We start from the raw sequence: 13,063 nt of genomic DNA, 5'->3' as shown, positions 1-13,063 counted from the left end.
AGAGCCTCGGATCAGGCAGACCGTTTCCTAACTGATGTCACTTTGTCCGATCCTTGTACTCTTAGCGATTTCCAAATAGCTTATCTATCAAAATTACAATAACTGGAGATGTCTGTGGTTAAGTGGCTAAAGTAAACTCAAGATCAAAGAAATGTACCACCTCACATACCTGTTTACATTTAGGAAGATTTAAGTCGGAGTTCTCTGTTGATACTAAAAGCTGGGAAGGTCAGGGTGTCACTTGTAAAAGTTTGACCCATGTGCATTAAAGTAAAATATGATCGTTTTCACAGAAAAGTAACAAAAAGTCTCAAAGTCTAATTCTGCTAATCTTAGCAATATATCAAAAGTTGCATTAGCTTATGAACATTTCTGGCAGTGGAAGAGAATATAAAAATGATCTATTGAATACAGGCAGTTTTTATTCTCATGAAGTCAATCTCAGGCTTACGTGAAAATCTCCTTTCCATAATAGCTCGAGTCCTCTAAAACTGGTGGATTTTATTCCAAGCCCAGAATTTTCAGAATTGCTACACAGAATGAGCTAAACTAACTCAGCAAAACCATTTTGTGAAAGTACTTGAAAGATGAAAACTTGCTGTCAAGTGATCTGAATGTTTAAAAAAGTAAAGTGCGTTTAAAAAAGTAAAATGCATTTAAAAAAAAGGAAGTTGAGATTAAATTTAAACTGAAGCTAAAGTGTTGTTTAGCTAATTGGTCATATGCTGAATAGCTGTATAAGAAGGGTGGTGTACAGTCTGTAATTCAAGCATCATTCAGTTCCAGTAGTAACATTTCCTCTTATTCTGGGGTATTAATCTCCACTGATTACTGGGGACTCTTGTTTTTTCAGGCGCAATTGCTGGGATCGTGGATCAGCCGATGCAGAACTTCCAGCGAGTATCAGAGGCCCAAGCTTCAGCTGGGCACAAAGCCAGAGGGGTCATCTCGGGTGTGGGGAAAGGAATCATGGGCGTCTTCACAAAGCCCATCGGAGGGGCAGCCGAGCTCGTCTCCCAAACAGGTTATGGTGAGTTTCTCTTCTTCCAACATTTCTGTTTAAAGTGCTCTTCAGATACAACCTGCTAAGTCTGACTTATCCATCTCAGTAGCTGTGTGACTTAAAGAAAGATTTAGAAATGCCACCACTGAATAGTTATAAATGTTGTGCTCGTTTTCTTAAAAACCATCATGTTGTGCTTCTCTCTCGTGTTACCGATCAGTGTTCTACAGCCACAGAAACACAGAATGCAGAATGCATGAAGTAATTCTTGGAATACAGTAGAATTAGTTACAGAAACATGTGCTTACAAAAGAGGTTTTGACATGAAAGCATTAGAGCAACACTATATTCAATTAGAAGGTTATTTTGAGATTGCTGTTAGGGCAGGGAGAGAGCTGTGCTGTCTCTACAGAAAGAGTTTTGTTCCTGGGAGAAAGAAGTGAGTCATGTAGCGGGAGCATCCCCATTAAAATGGAGAGCTGGGAAAAGAATCCTGGTTTTGGATATACGGGTAACCTTTTAACCACCAGAGGTGGGGTTTCCAGCTAGACGGAGCACTTTGTGGCAGTGGTGGTGAATCTCTTCAGATTGATGTGAATACTTATGGGTGACCACAAACTGTGAAAGATAAAATATCAAAATACACTAATTTATTTGCTTCCAGTATCAATAAATCAAAGTTGTTGGTCTGATATAGTAAGGGAGGTTGGGAGGGCAGTTGGGGAAGAAAAGCAGGGACACCTGTTGATACAAGGACAACGTGTCAAAAATTTTTCTTCACTAATTACACCAAACAAACCTTGAAGACTTAAGCCTTTAATCACTAGCAATATTTATGTCTGTGATGTGTAGATTAGAATACGAGCAGTTCTCCTAGGACTTAAGTTTAGGAGATTGTTTCCACACTTCCCATTACATTCAGAGCTCATTCCATGAAGCAATCTATTTAAAGAAATAATTAAACATTTGATTATTACAATTCTTTCAAATAATTGCCTTATCTTGTTCGTATGAGTGTAAATAATAACTGTTCTTCTGAATTATGCGTCCCAGAAGTATAAAGCCTGTATCAGTAAAATCAGAAACGTTAGTCTGTTGTTAGCTGGCTGTTGGTTTTGCTGCCTGTGACATTTTTCTTTCTAGATTTAATTCTGCTGCAGTCTTTATCAAGAAACTTGTAACAGTAGAGGGACACTTTTCATGGTTGATACAGTGTACAAGACATCATGTTTTCCATGAGCATGTGACAAAAAGAGTTAGCCAGGAAAAAACATAAAAACTGTATCAATAATAGCTGACAGTGCGTGAGAGGAAAACACAAAGTTCAAGTAACTCTTACCCACAACTGGATTGGAAGTGGGACCGTGCCTCTTGGGGGGACCAAGGGGTGGGGGACCACACAGAAGTAAACACATGTTCTCTCTCCATCTGTAAATAACATTTTCACTCACATAATGCTGAGAACCTCGGTAAGCCAACTGTTACAACTGGGATGCTGCTTTTAAGTATTACCATCAACATGTGTGCTAAAAATTAAAGGGTTTTTTTTCAGCGCTGATGTTTTGTTTGAATTATTATCCATTGTGTAAAAAGGAATCTAAGTTATTGACACCCTTATGCAAAAATGCCTTTTGCTTCAATGGAATGCTTAATTAGACAAAAGAAAATTACTTTGTTTATTTAAAGAGTAGCTTTGCACTAAACCTTCTAACCCTAGTGCTTGCTGTGTAACCTATTTCCTGTCTGCCTTGTAAAAATTTTTAAAACTACTTAATTTGTGAATTTTTTTGCAACCCACTCATTCTTTCTGGTGGCCATAGCTCATCTTTAAAAGTTTACAAGCCATCTAAAAGCATACATACTGTATCATCTTCAGCTTTGGATCGTCTATTTAGAAGCCTATTTAACTGCATCTTGTAGTCTCCATTCTGTGCTAACACTAAGAAGAATTCACAATAAACCAGATGCCCCGGGAGATCTCATAAATGTGTATGGATCTGTGTCTAACAGCTGGATTAAGTAACTGAACATTCGAATACAGTATCTAAGAAAACGTGCCTTCTAATTTGTACCGATCGTGACACGTATATGGAAGTATGTTAATATTAAGCAAGAATGTTAACAATGGTCTTGATTTTTTCTACATAAATCCTAAGTGATGTGTCCGATCCTTCTCTGAAATGATGGATCTCAGGAGCATTATGTTTCTCTTGATTGCGAGTGTATGTCTGAGTTTTAGAATAAGCAGTGGGGTTTTTTTTGTTTCTTGCTAATGCAAGATCACTGGGGTTAAGTGCACAACTCTTGCATTGTAATATTTAATGAATTATCTTGACTATAGCTTCCAAAGATGTGACATCATTTTGGATCTGCACTATTTTATGAACTGCTCAAAACAGATGACATCACTACAACATGTAACCGTTTGGTAGAAAACAACTACTAAAAAACTCAAATTCTCTTACCGCAGGTATCTTGCACGGAGCTGGACTTTCTCAGCTTCCCAAGCAGCGTTCTCATCCAAATGATCAACATGTTGAGCAGGCTCCAAATAGCCACGTCAAATATGTCTGGTAAAATTATTTAGACACTTGCTCATTTTTACATCCACGTTGTTTATTAATAGGTTTCTGGCCTGTGGTCAAGTCAACAGGCTGCTTCCCTAGGAAAGGCTGAGTTATGGCAGTTTGTTTGGGAACATTAAACACAAAGGTAGTGCATAGAAACCCAGTCTGCAAATGATGGGCTGCTGATCTGCTTCCAGCTTTGGAACTACAGACCTGATCTTTATTTAATGGCATTCAGTGAGTTCTTACTTATTTATCATTGTACTGAGCCCAAGAAAAATACTGCACATCTCCAGAAACAGCTGTTAGTGAAGATAGCTTTATTTTCTGCACTGAATTTTTAAGCCCCTTCTCAGGGTGATTTTTCTATTAGGATGGGAAATAGGCTGACCTAGCATGGTTATTAGGCCAATTTTGCAGTGAATGATTTAGGAGTTTTGATAAATAACAGTTTCACATTTATTCTCTAACTCTTAAGTCTTACATCCTTCAGTAATGGAGATTTGGAATATACTCCCTGGCTTATTTTGTATTTCCTGGCTTATTTTATATTAGTAGGTGATAGCTACAGGCTTAAGTAAAGACATTAGTGATCAAAAGAAGTCCTGGAGGATCCAAAGCATAACACTGACTACTTTTTTTTTTCTTCCTTGATTCTTTTTTCTTTCTTCTTTTTCTTTTATTCCTTTGTTATCTCTCTTTTTTTTCTTGATAATGCAGGAAAATGCTGCAGTCTCTAGGAAGGCCAGAGGTCCATATGGCCTTAGATGTCATGATTGTGAGCGGATCAGGCCAGCAGCATGAGGGCTGCTTGCTGCTCACCTCGGAGGTGCTCTTCGTGGTCAGCATCAGCGAAGACACACAGCAGCAGGCGTTCCCCGTGACTGAAATCGATTGCCTGGAAGATGATCAGCAAAAAGACCTGCTGAAGGTGCAGCTAAAACAACAGAGAGTACCTTCTGATTTGGAGGTAAAGACCTGAGTACGATTTTCATTTGAAGATAAAGTTACACTGATGATGATGCTTTTGGCAACGGGCATGCTCAGCTTCGGGTTGGGAGGCCAGAGGCCCAAGTGCCAAACCAGGGGACCTGCTGTTTTCAAACACCTCAGAGTTGACTGTGTTGCCCTTTGCATGAAAGGGACTTGTCTCCTCTCTTATTTATCATAACATTTCATATCTGTGACTACAATTTTCTGAGGGAAAAAAGCAGAGGCAGTGTGGGTTCTTGAGAGGCACCACCTCTCTTGTGAAGAGGTTCTCATGAGTACATGTGTGTGAGGTCTTTATATTTTGGCAAGTCAGTGTTGCTGCCTGTGCCTACAAAGTCCCAGTGAGAACAGTTCCTTTTATTCTTCTGTGAACTGTGTTTTAACAGTCCAGTGATGTTGATGGATGCTCCTTTCAGCACGTTTCTTATCTTGCCACTTCTAGTGTGGTGGTCTTGCCTGGCTGCTAGCTGGGTTGACTTCCTTAGATGTTCCTTCTTCTGCAAATGATGGCTTTAAAATGAATCAGTTCTTTTGCTGAGATTGGATGCACCAAGTGTTTTGCCACTAATAGCACAAATCCTTCATCTTCATATTGAAAGATTTCTAAGCCATTTGAATACTGAGGTTTTGGGTGAATTATCTTTTTTTAATGGTAGAAGAATGTTATATTTTTACACTTTCGGGAAACAATGTTTATTGTATTGAATTCTCAAGTGGAATCATATGAGAGAGCATTTTAAAAACAAACACACATTCCCAGTTGTTCTTTCACAAAAGTGTGTCAGGTAGCTTGTAGGCTGCTATACCAGAACTTTCTCTGTTTCAAATATACAAAAAGAACATATGTAAAATCCTATGAAGTATGAGGTGTGCCAAAAAGTAGGGGAGGCTTCAGCACCTTCAGTAAAATCCTGTCTTTGATGAAGTCACTGAAGAATTTTGCCACTGATTGCAGCACAGCAAGGACTTCCTCTGTGTCCTGACAAGGCTTGGATTTTTTGGTGAAAGCTTTTTTTAGTGCTGAATTCTCTATTTATATGTATTGTCTTTCTGCTAACCTCAGTCTCACAGAATGCTCTTGACTGAAGTTCCCTTCTGCCACCACAAAGCTACATGAGGCATTACTTAATTTTTGATGGAAGTGGGCAAAGCTCAGGTTTTTTATCCTCAGCCCAGAGCTACTGTCCTGGAGGAAGCAGGGCACTTGATGCACTCAACCCACCCTAACTTTAGCACCAGCCCAGCCTTTTTGTGTTAGGCTGTAGTATGATGGCTCTTGTCTTTGTACCTGGTTCTCCAAGGGATGAGGAGCTGGTGCTCTGGGGGAAGGGCTGCTTGCCCATAGCTCGCTGCAAAAGGGTGATGAGGCAAAGGGGTTGCCTGTCTGGGAGAAGGAAAGGTGAGGAAGGCAAGTCCAGTTCTAGTCCCCACAGCTGCTGCAGCTGGGGATGTCCAGGGCTCCTGGCACAGCACAACCCTACAAGGCATCTGCAGTGTCCAGTGTTCCCACGTACCCATGCCAGCACACACAGTAAACATGACCTGCTTTGGAAGTACTGAACCAAATGCAAGGTTTTTTTTCTGAAGTTCTGGATAGAAATACAGGACTCCTACTCCAGTGGCGTAGCAATGGCAGGAGCTGTAAGCCTTGAGCCACCCATCCTCAGCACACAAACCTGTTTGCTGATGCAGGCTCTTGAGAATGCAGTGGAAATGTGTGGCAGGATAAAAGTGGTGAAGAGCGCCTGTGCCCCAGGTGCAGCAAAATCAGCAATGGCAAGACAGCAAAAGTGAAGTGATACTGTACAGAACAGACCTGGCAAAATATTCAGATGCTGATGCTGAAATTTGTGTGAAAATTTAAAGCAATGTGCTATAAGGAGGAGCAGTTGAAAGTAAGGCAGACGAGAATAAGTAAGTTATGGGGTTTTTTTTATGCTAAGGCAGCTATGTAATAAAATATTCCAAAACCTTAATAAAGTTTTTCAAATTACCTAGTTATGTAATATTCTTTTGTAATTAATGTTATTATCGTTTTGCCTTAGTGGGTTGGGAAATTTCCTTTCTGCAGCTGAGCAGGTCAGTTCTGTGGTGCCTGGGGTGTTGTGTGCAGTGCTGGTGTTGCTGGGAGCCTGGACCCTCCTGCAGCTCCCCCACAAGAGCTTCTAGAAAAACTCATTGATTAGCACAAATAACCTCAGGAGAAGCAAACTGCGACTTGCAGGTGAGCAGCCTCCGAGCCGCACACCTACACCCAAACAGACACCACTCCTCAACAGTCACAATAGCCCATCTTGTTGCACCGAAGGTGTCCTCAGCTGAAGTGCAGACATGTCTTACAAGATGACATTAGTAAAGATGGCTAGAATTTGTAGCTGGAAAAGACCCAGTCAGGTCAACCAAAATATTATGGTGAGTTTAGCAAAATAGAGGTAATGTAAATTCTGTCTATTTTTCTTTATTAATTTAGTCAAAGATCCTAGAAATAATACAACAAATGGAACCATTTCATTTCAACATTCTAAAACGCACTTTTTGGTCTTATTGCTCACAAAAACAATTGCCAAAAGTTTTGTTTCAGCTCTGCCCAAAACAATTTCTCACTTTCTCTCTCCTCAGCTTCTTGGAACTATTAGGAAACAAACCATGAGTTATCCTACAGCTGTAATCACCAGAGATGTTATAGAGCATATTTTGACTCCTTCCGTGATAGGTCTGCCTGATAGTTTGCTCGCCTCCACAATATATAACTTAATCCATCTGGCTAGGAACAGCCTGGATGGATTCTTGAAAACTCTGGAACTGACAACATTGTTATTGAAAAGGAAGCATTAATTGTACTTGGATTCTCTTCCAAAGTAATTGAGACAGTGCTTGGTTGCAGACAGACATCAAACTCAAAAGGCCTGCTCTTCCAGCTGCTCTTGGTATAGCTCATAATATCAAGACGACAGCAAGAAATTGAAGGGCCCTGGAATTTCAGATATTCCCAAATTTCATTGTGATGATGTGCTCCATGTGCTACATTGCTGGAGCTGAAAATGAGTCTCTGGATTTTTCAGAGCAGTGAAAAAAACCCTAAAGAACTGGATCTCCTTAGTCAGTGCACACAAATCAGCCCATCAGCGCTACATCCGTGTCTCGACTGCACAACAAAGATGCTGTAGCTGTTGTAGAGTTAGAATTGCTGAAGGCTTGTTATTTATAAGCTGTATTGGGAGGAACTGTAGAAAAATTGTGGAGTTCTTAATGCAGAAGTATGGCCTACTAGCCCCTCTAGCAGGTGCATTAAGCAACCCTTGACTAAGTTTGGATTTATTGAATGATTTGGCTATTAATATTGTAATTGTTCAAAGTAGTGAGCTAAGGCACTTAGCAACAGTGTTAGGTCCCATTTAGGAAAAAATGTAGAATAGCAGCAATTCCAAGCTTCTGTTGTCTTGACAATAGAAGCTAAACTGAAACTGGCTGGAGAAGCAGCTGGTTGCAGATGAAGCAATCTAGAAGCAAGTAAGGTCCCCAGTTACTTTAGAAGACCATCCAAGTGCAGTTAATTTTTCCTCCTGAAAAATGATGCTGTATCTGTGGGATATAGCCTAAGGCTGAATGAAGAGTGGGTGCACAAGCGTGGGGGAGTGGGATGCCAGCACCCTTTCCATCGCCTTTGGTAGCTTGGGTTGTTTGGCCAGTGTGGAGGCAGAACTATAACCCAGCTTCACCTGGGCTTACTGCCCTAGAAGCAGAAATCAGGAAAAAATGTGGAGCCACCTACAGGCAAGATTTACCCCATAACTTAAAGTCTAGTTTACATAGAAATGCACTAAAGCAGCACCTTTTAACTGGTAACATGGCCAGAATTTGTAGCTGAGGTGCTTCTTCTGTGCCACCAGACTGAAGACGTGGTTCAGACACCATTCTCCATGGTTAGCCGTGGGTCTGCTGCAGCATCCTGCCTTCTGATCTTCCCTTTCCTCTAAGGTCATTCATGGAAACCAAACTCTCCTCTTGCCTGCTTCATCGTTTCCTCTGTTTCTAGGTGTAGCCTCCAACCTCGAGCTTCTAAGCTTGTTCATGAGTCTGCTTCCTTTAGCATTTTTGTGGTGGTGATTGAAAACAGGAGTGTTTCTATATGCTGAGCAGCAAATCCATCTCCAAAGGCACAGTAAAAAAAACTAGAGGAGACTGTTTTGATTTGGGTGTTACATCTGTCACTGTCTATCAGTCATATTAATTCTTTCTTCAAATAAGCAATGGTTTGTTTAAAATGAGCCTTGCAGTCCAGAGATGTGACAAGAGATTGATCCTGGATGCTAGATGGAATCAATGGCACTGTTCGAAAATATCACATCTAGTGAGGCATGTGTAAAACTGGCTGAAAGACAGTGAGACATGACATCCAACAAAGAAGGACATTTTAAACCCTACAGAAATGAAACTGGTCAGCAGTTCCCCAAGTGTAAATAAGGAAACATCAAAGCCTAGCCTGGGATAGCTTCTGCCTTTTTGTTTGTTGTCATATTTTGGAAATAACTTCTATTCTGAATGACTTTGCTGGTGATACCACTGCAGCATCCATGGTGGTATTTCTGAAATACATTATGTTGAAATGATGGAACTAGCTTGCATGCTTTCCCTTCTCAAGCTAGCCACAGTCATCCCCAATTTCTTCTTCTTCAAAAAAAAGGCACAACACATAGAACTTCCAAAGCCAGGCTTGCCCATGGCTTTTAATCGAATACTTTATTTGGTTGGAACCATATGGTAGATTCCACTCTTCTGTTGACAGTATTTGTTTTACTGTATTTTTTCCAACAGAGGTGGTAAGTTGCACACCTCTTGCTGGAGCCTTGAACCCCTACATATCTCAGCTGGCAAAAGGAGATCTCTTCCAGCTCATGGTGGTGCAAAAGGCAGTTTGCCCAGACACCCTAATATTTCTTCTCCAGAAACAACACACCCAAACCTTTAGTAAAAGCCTGTTGTTTAAAAAAAAATGCAACTGTGTGGGTCCTCTGACCCAGAATGGCTTTTTTGGTTACCAGAAGCAGATCAATATATCGCCCCGTAGAACATTCACTTGCCAGGTAGCTTCTGTCTAGTCTTTTTTTTTAAATTAAAACCTTAACTGCCTGGATATAGCTGTGGGCTGTCTTCAATTGTACTTTGTGAGAAAAAGGTTTTGCTAATTAGAATTGCTGTCTGATAAGCACTGCCGAGAACTACTGGCATTTTCTGAAAGGTGTTCAGATGCTTTTCCTGTCTACAAAGAGTTGATCTGTTTTAAAGACCTACTCTTGGGCAAGGTGTCTATCCCGGAAATTCTCAAAAGACACTGCTTAAATTTTCTGTGGCAGCATTAGAGCTTCTCAGAAGTGGCCAAAACAGCAAAGGACTAATCCACCAAACTCTAAACTGTGGGAGAACTCTGCTGATTAAAGCATCCATTAAAGTGTTTTATGAAGATTCCAGGGAGGAAGATTTTTAACTGCAGAAAATAATGTGGAAGTTATTGTCCTTACTACTAAGTTCATTACTGTCAGTTACTCAGTAACTCTTTTATCTTATCTGATTCCAGGCAGATGGAGCGAGAGAGAGATTATCAGAACAACAGTACAACCGCCTTGTGGAGTACATCACAAAGACATCTTATCACCTCAGTCCCAGCGCCGTGACCGTGCCAGCACTGCAAACTGTGCCTGCTGAACACCTTCCAACCATGACAAAAACATATCAATATGTAGTTGATCCAAATTTTGCCCAAGTATTCATTAGCAAGTTCACCATGGTGAAAAATAAAGCCCTGAGGAAAGGATTTAATTAATAATTACCTGTGGTGAATATAGTAATACTTTACCATTTTGAAAGTAATGCTTTCTCTGCTGTAACCAACATCAAGTACAGATGCATATAATTTTGGAGGAGGCAGGAGATGATAACAATGTTAGGCCCAATAGCTTTTCTAATCTTGACAACATTCCTGCTCCCTAGCCAAAGTACTAGTGTGCTGGAAGGAAAGTGTTCTAGCAAACAAATAAAGGGGAAAGGATTATAGATCAATCAAAATCCTTTTTCAGTAACCAAAAAACAGAGAATAAGGAAAAACTGCCTGCATACAGACATTTTTGCCACACACACAAAATGTGTATCAATACCTACTACGTCCTATTTTAGGGTCTGCCAGTTTCAGTTATAAACCAGGTTTATAACTCAGCTGTAAAAACTTGCTCAAGGCTGAGCCTTTCCCCCCACACACATACTTCCCCCAACATGTGCATCCTGAGGCAAAACACTTTCCCCCACTAAATCTGAAAAACCTGGTGTGGCTGGTTTAAGTTACTAGTGACAGCTGGGTTTTAGCACCACTTTAACCTTAAAATACCTTCCTTTATTTGACTGAAGTTTTGCAGGACATTAGTCCTTAATGTAAACTAGTGCCTTTGTGTGGTTTGGAGAACAAAACATGAACTACAACATGAATTTATTTTTAAAACTGTCTGTGTACAGAAACTTTATCCACCATCAAATATTCAGAAGGACTTTGAGTATGTATGTGGCACTGTGCATTCTCTGGTTGTTAGCTGGAAGCCAATAACATGCAGTTCAAAAATTTCAGAAATAGACTTCAGTCTCCTTAAAATCTACCAGAAATTCATAAGCTCAAAGTGCTAGAGTTGTGCAGGTACTAAGTGTTGCCTTGTTGGGTCTTGCTTACTTCTGATTGCCACCACTACCTAGTACCTGCTCACTTAGGCCCTAATTCATTTTCTGTTTATCATCTTTCAACAGATAAACCCAAGGATATTTAGAAATGTGACCTTTCAAGTATGTTTGTGCTAAGCAAAGGGAGATTTTTTTTTTCCCAACTTCATTAAAAATTATGGACCCACAGGCTCCAGCAGCTTCAATAGTTAACGGGGCCATCATGATACACTTATGAATATGATGTTAAACACATCAAGACAAATGAGTGAAATGTCTTATTTTTCAGATGTTTTACAGTTTGTAGTAGACAAGAAATCACTGTCTCTGGGCACAGATTACTTTATAAACCAAACCTGGCTATGGCAGTTTTATTTTAAAAAGCAAAAGCTTACATGGTTGTCAACTATGTGTGTTACTTTTCCTTCCTTTCCTATGTACTTACGGATGTGAGTTTTGTGTGGGGATTCCTGACTGTGGCCAGAATTGGTAAACGAGAACTGGAATAAAACCTGATAGTTAGGAGCAGATACATATGCTTTATAGCTAAAGATTTCTATGCATACTCGATATGACCAAATGCATAGCAAATACGAATGTGGTAACTGCACTGTTTTTCTTGTGAGTTCTGTTTTGTTAAAAGGTATTTCTAAAAGCTGTGTCTTTTGTGTACTGAAAAAACAGAAGTCTGGAATCTGAATTGTCCTTTCCTGAATGTGAAATAAGCCCATCCATTATCAACATTTCATACAGTGATTTAATAATTTAGTCATTCTTTAACACTATTTTTAAAATGTATATGTATATATACATACATGTGCTTCATTCCTGAATATTTTATGAAAATAGTTTAATACTTCTAATTTTGCATATTGGTGGATAAATTGTAATATAATGAGATTGTTTAAAGATAATAAAGCTATTCCTATATTACTTGTTTTCACGAGCTATTTGGTCATTCAGCTACAAGGGAAGAAAAGGTCACTATGTAGAACAAGACCAACCTTCACACTTTGTGTAGGCCCCATCAGATTTCAGAAGGCCACTGGACTTTGTCATGTACCAGAAAATGCAATAGACCATGACAATACTTTGGAAGCAAAAACTGATTATTAGCTTGCCAAAAAAACGTGCTGAAAAGCTCTGTGCTTTTGTGACTGAATCAAAACAGTGCTGTAGTCACTGTTTGAATTAGATTTATCTGCTCATTATTTATGTAGTACACAAACCAGCCAAGAGGGTGCAAACCCACCTGTACAAAATGAGGGAAGGCAGCAGATTCATTTCTAAAAGTTTGTAGATTGCAGCCATTATTTAAGATACATTTGGGTTTTCTTTGAATTATATTCTCCTGGAATAAACACTTGCTTAAATTACACTCTTCTTCAGTGAATTAAGCCTGCATCTCTGCTGCATTAGGCAGGTTCTTTCTCCCCCTTCTGACCACATGTAAGGAAATGTGTGGAGACGGCATATAAATCAGCTTCTCCTACATATGAGCTGTGTGAACTATGAAAATAAAGTAGTCCAAAGAGCAGCTGCCTGTACTTAGCTGCTAAAGCACTCCAATGTGTACTCTTAAAACATGCCTACTCTCATAATGCTCTTTAGACCTGGACAGCTCACAACTTCAAATCTATCTTTTTCGTTTGCTTCCAGAACTATCAATCATTCCTCAAACACTTGAGAATAAAGTAAGCCAGCCAAAACATTTGAAAGCATGGTCAGGCTTATACATGGCAAGAACTTTCCCTAAGTAGTTTAGGTCAAACAATTCTGTTTTATATATTATTTCATACAT

The 13,063-nt window shown here is 39.7% G+C and overlaps 1 protein-coding gene across 8 annotated transcripts in view; it reads left to right on the top strand.

Annotated features, from left to right (window-relative positions):
* The window catches only part of VPS13B (vacuolar protein sorting 13 homolog B), a 449,354-nt gene extending 437,159 nt beyond the window's left edge, over positions 1-12,195 (top strand). For all 8 annotated transcript variants that reach the window (XM_065830344.2, XM_065830342.2, XM_065830346.2 and 5 more), the window contains 4 exons: positions 854-1,030; positions 3,474-3,576; positions 4,291-4,540; positions 10,139-12,195. In XM_065830344.2, the coding sequence (XP_065686416.1) occupies positions 854-1,030; positions 3,474-3,576; positions 4,291-4,540; positions 10,139-10,384 (776 nt within the window). In that variant the 3' untranslated portion in view covers positions 10,385-12,195. The remainder of the gene's footprint in view (positions 1-853; positions 1,031-3,473; positions 3,577-4,290; positions 4,541-10,138) is intronic.
* Positions 12,196-13,063: the final 868 nt, after the last annotated feature.

The sequence above is a fragment of the Patagioenas fasciata genome, chromosome 2 (assembly GCF_037038585.1).
Source record: "Patagioenas fasciata isolate bPatFas1 chromosome 2, bPatFas1.hap1, whole genome shotgun sequence".
In the NCBI taxonomy this organism is placed as follows: Eukaryota; Metazoa; Chordata; class Aves; order Columbiformes; family Columbidae; genus Patagioenas; species Patagioenas fasciata.
The sequence above is the reverse complement of the archived record's forward strand: the minus strand, read 5'-3'. Positions and strand labels throughout refer to the sequence as shown.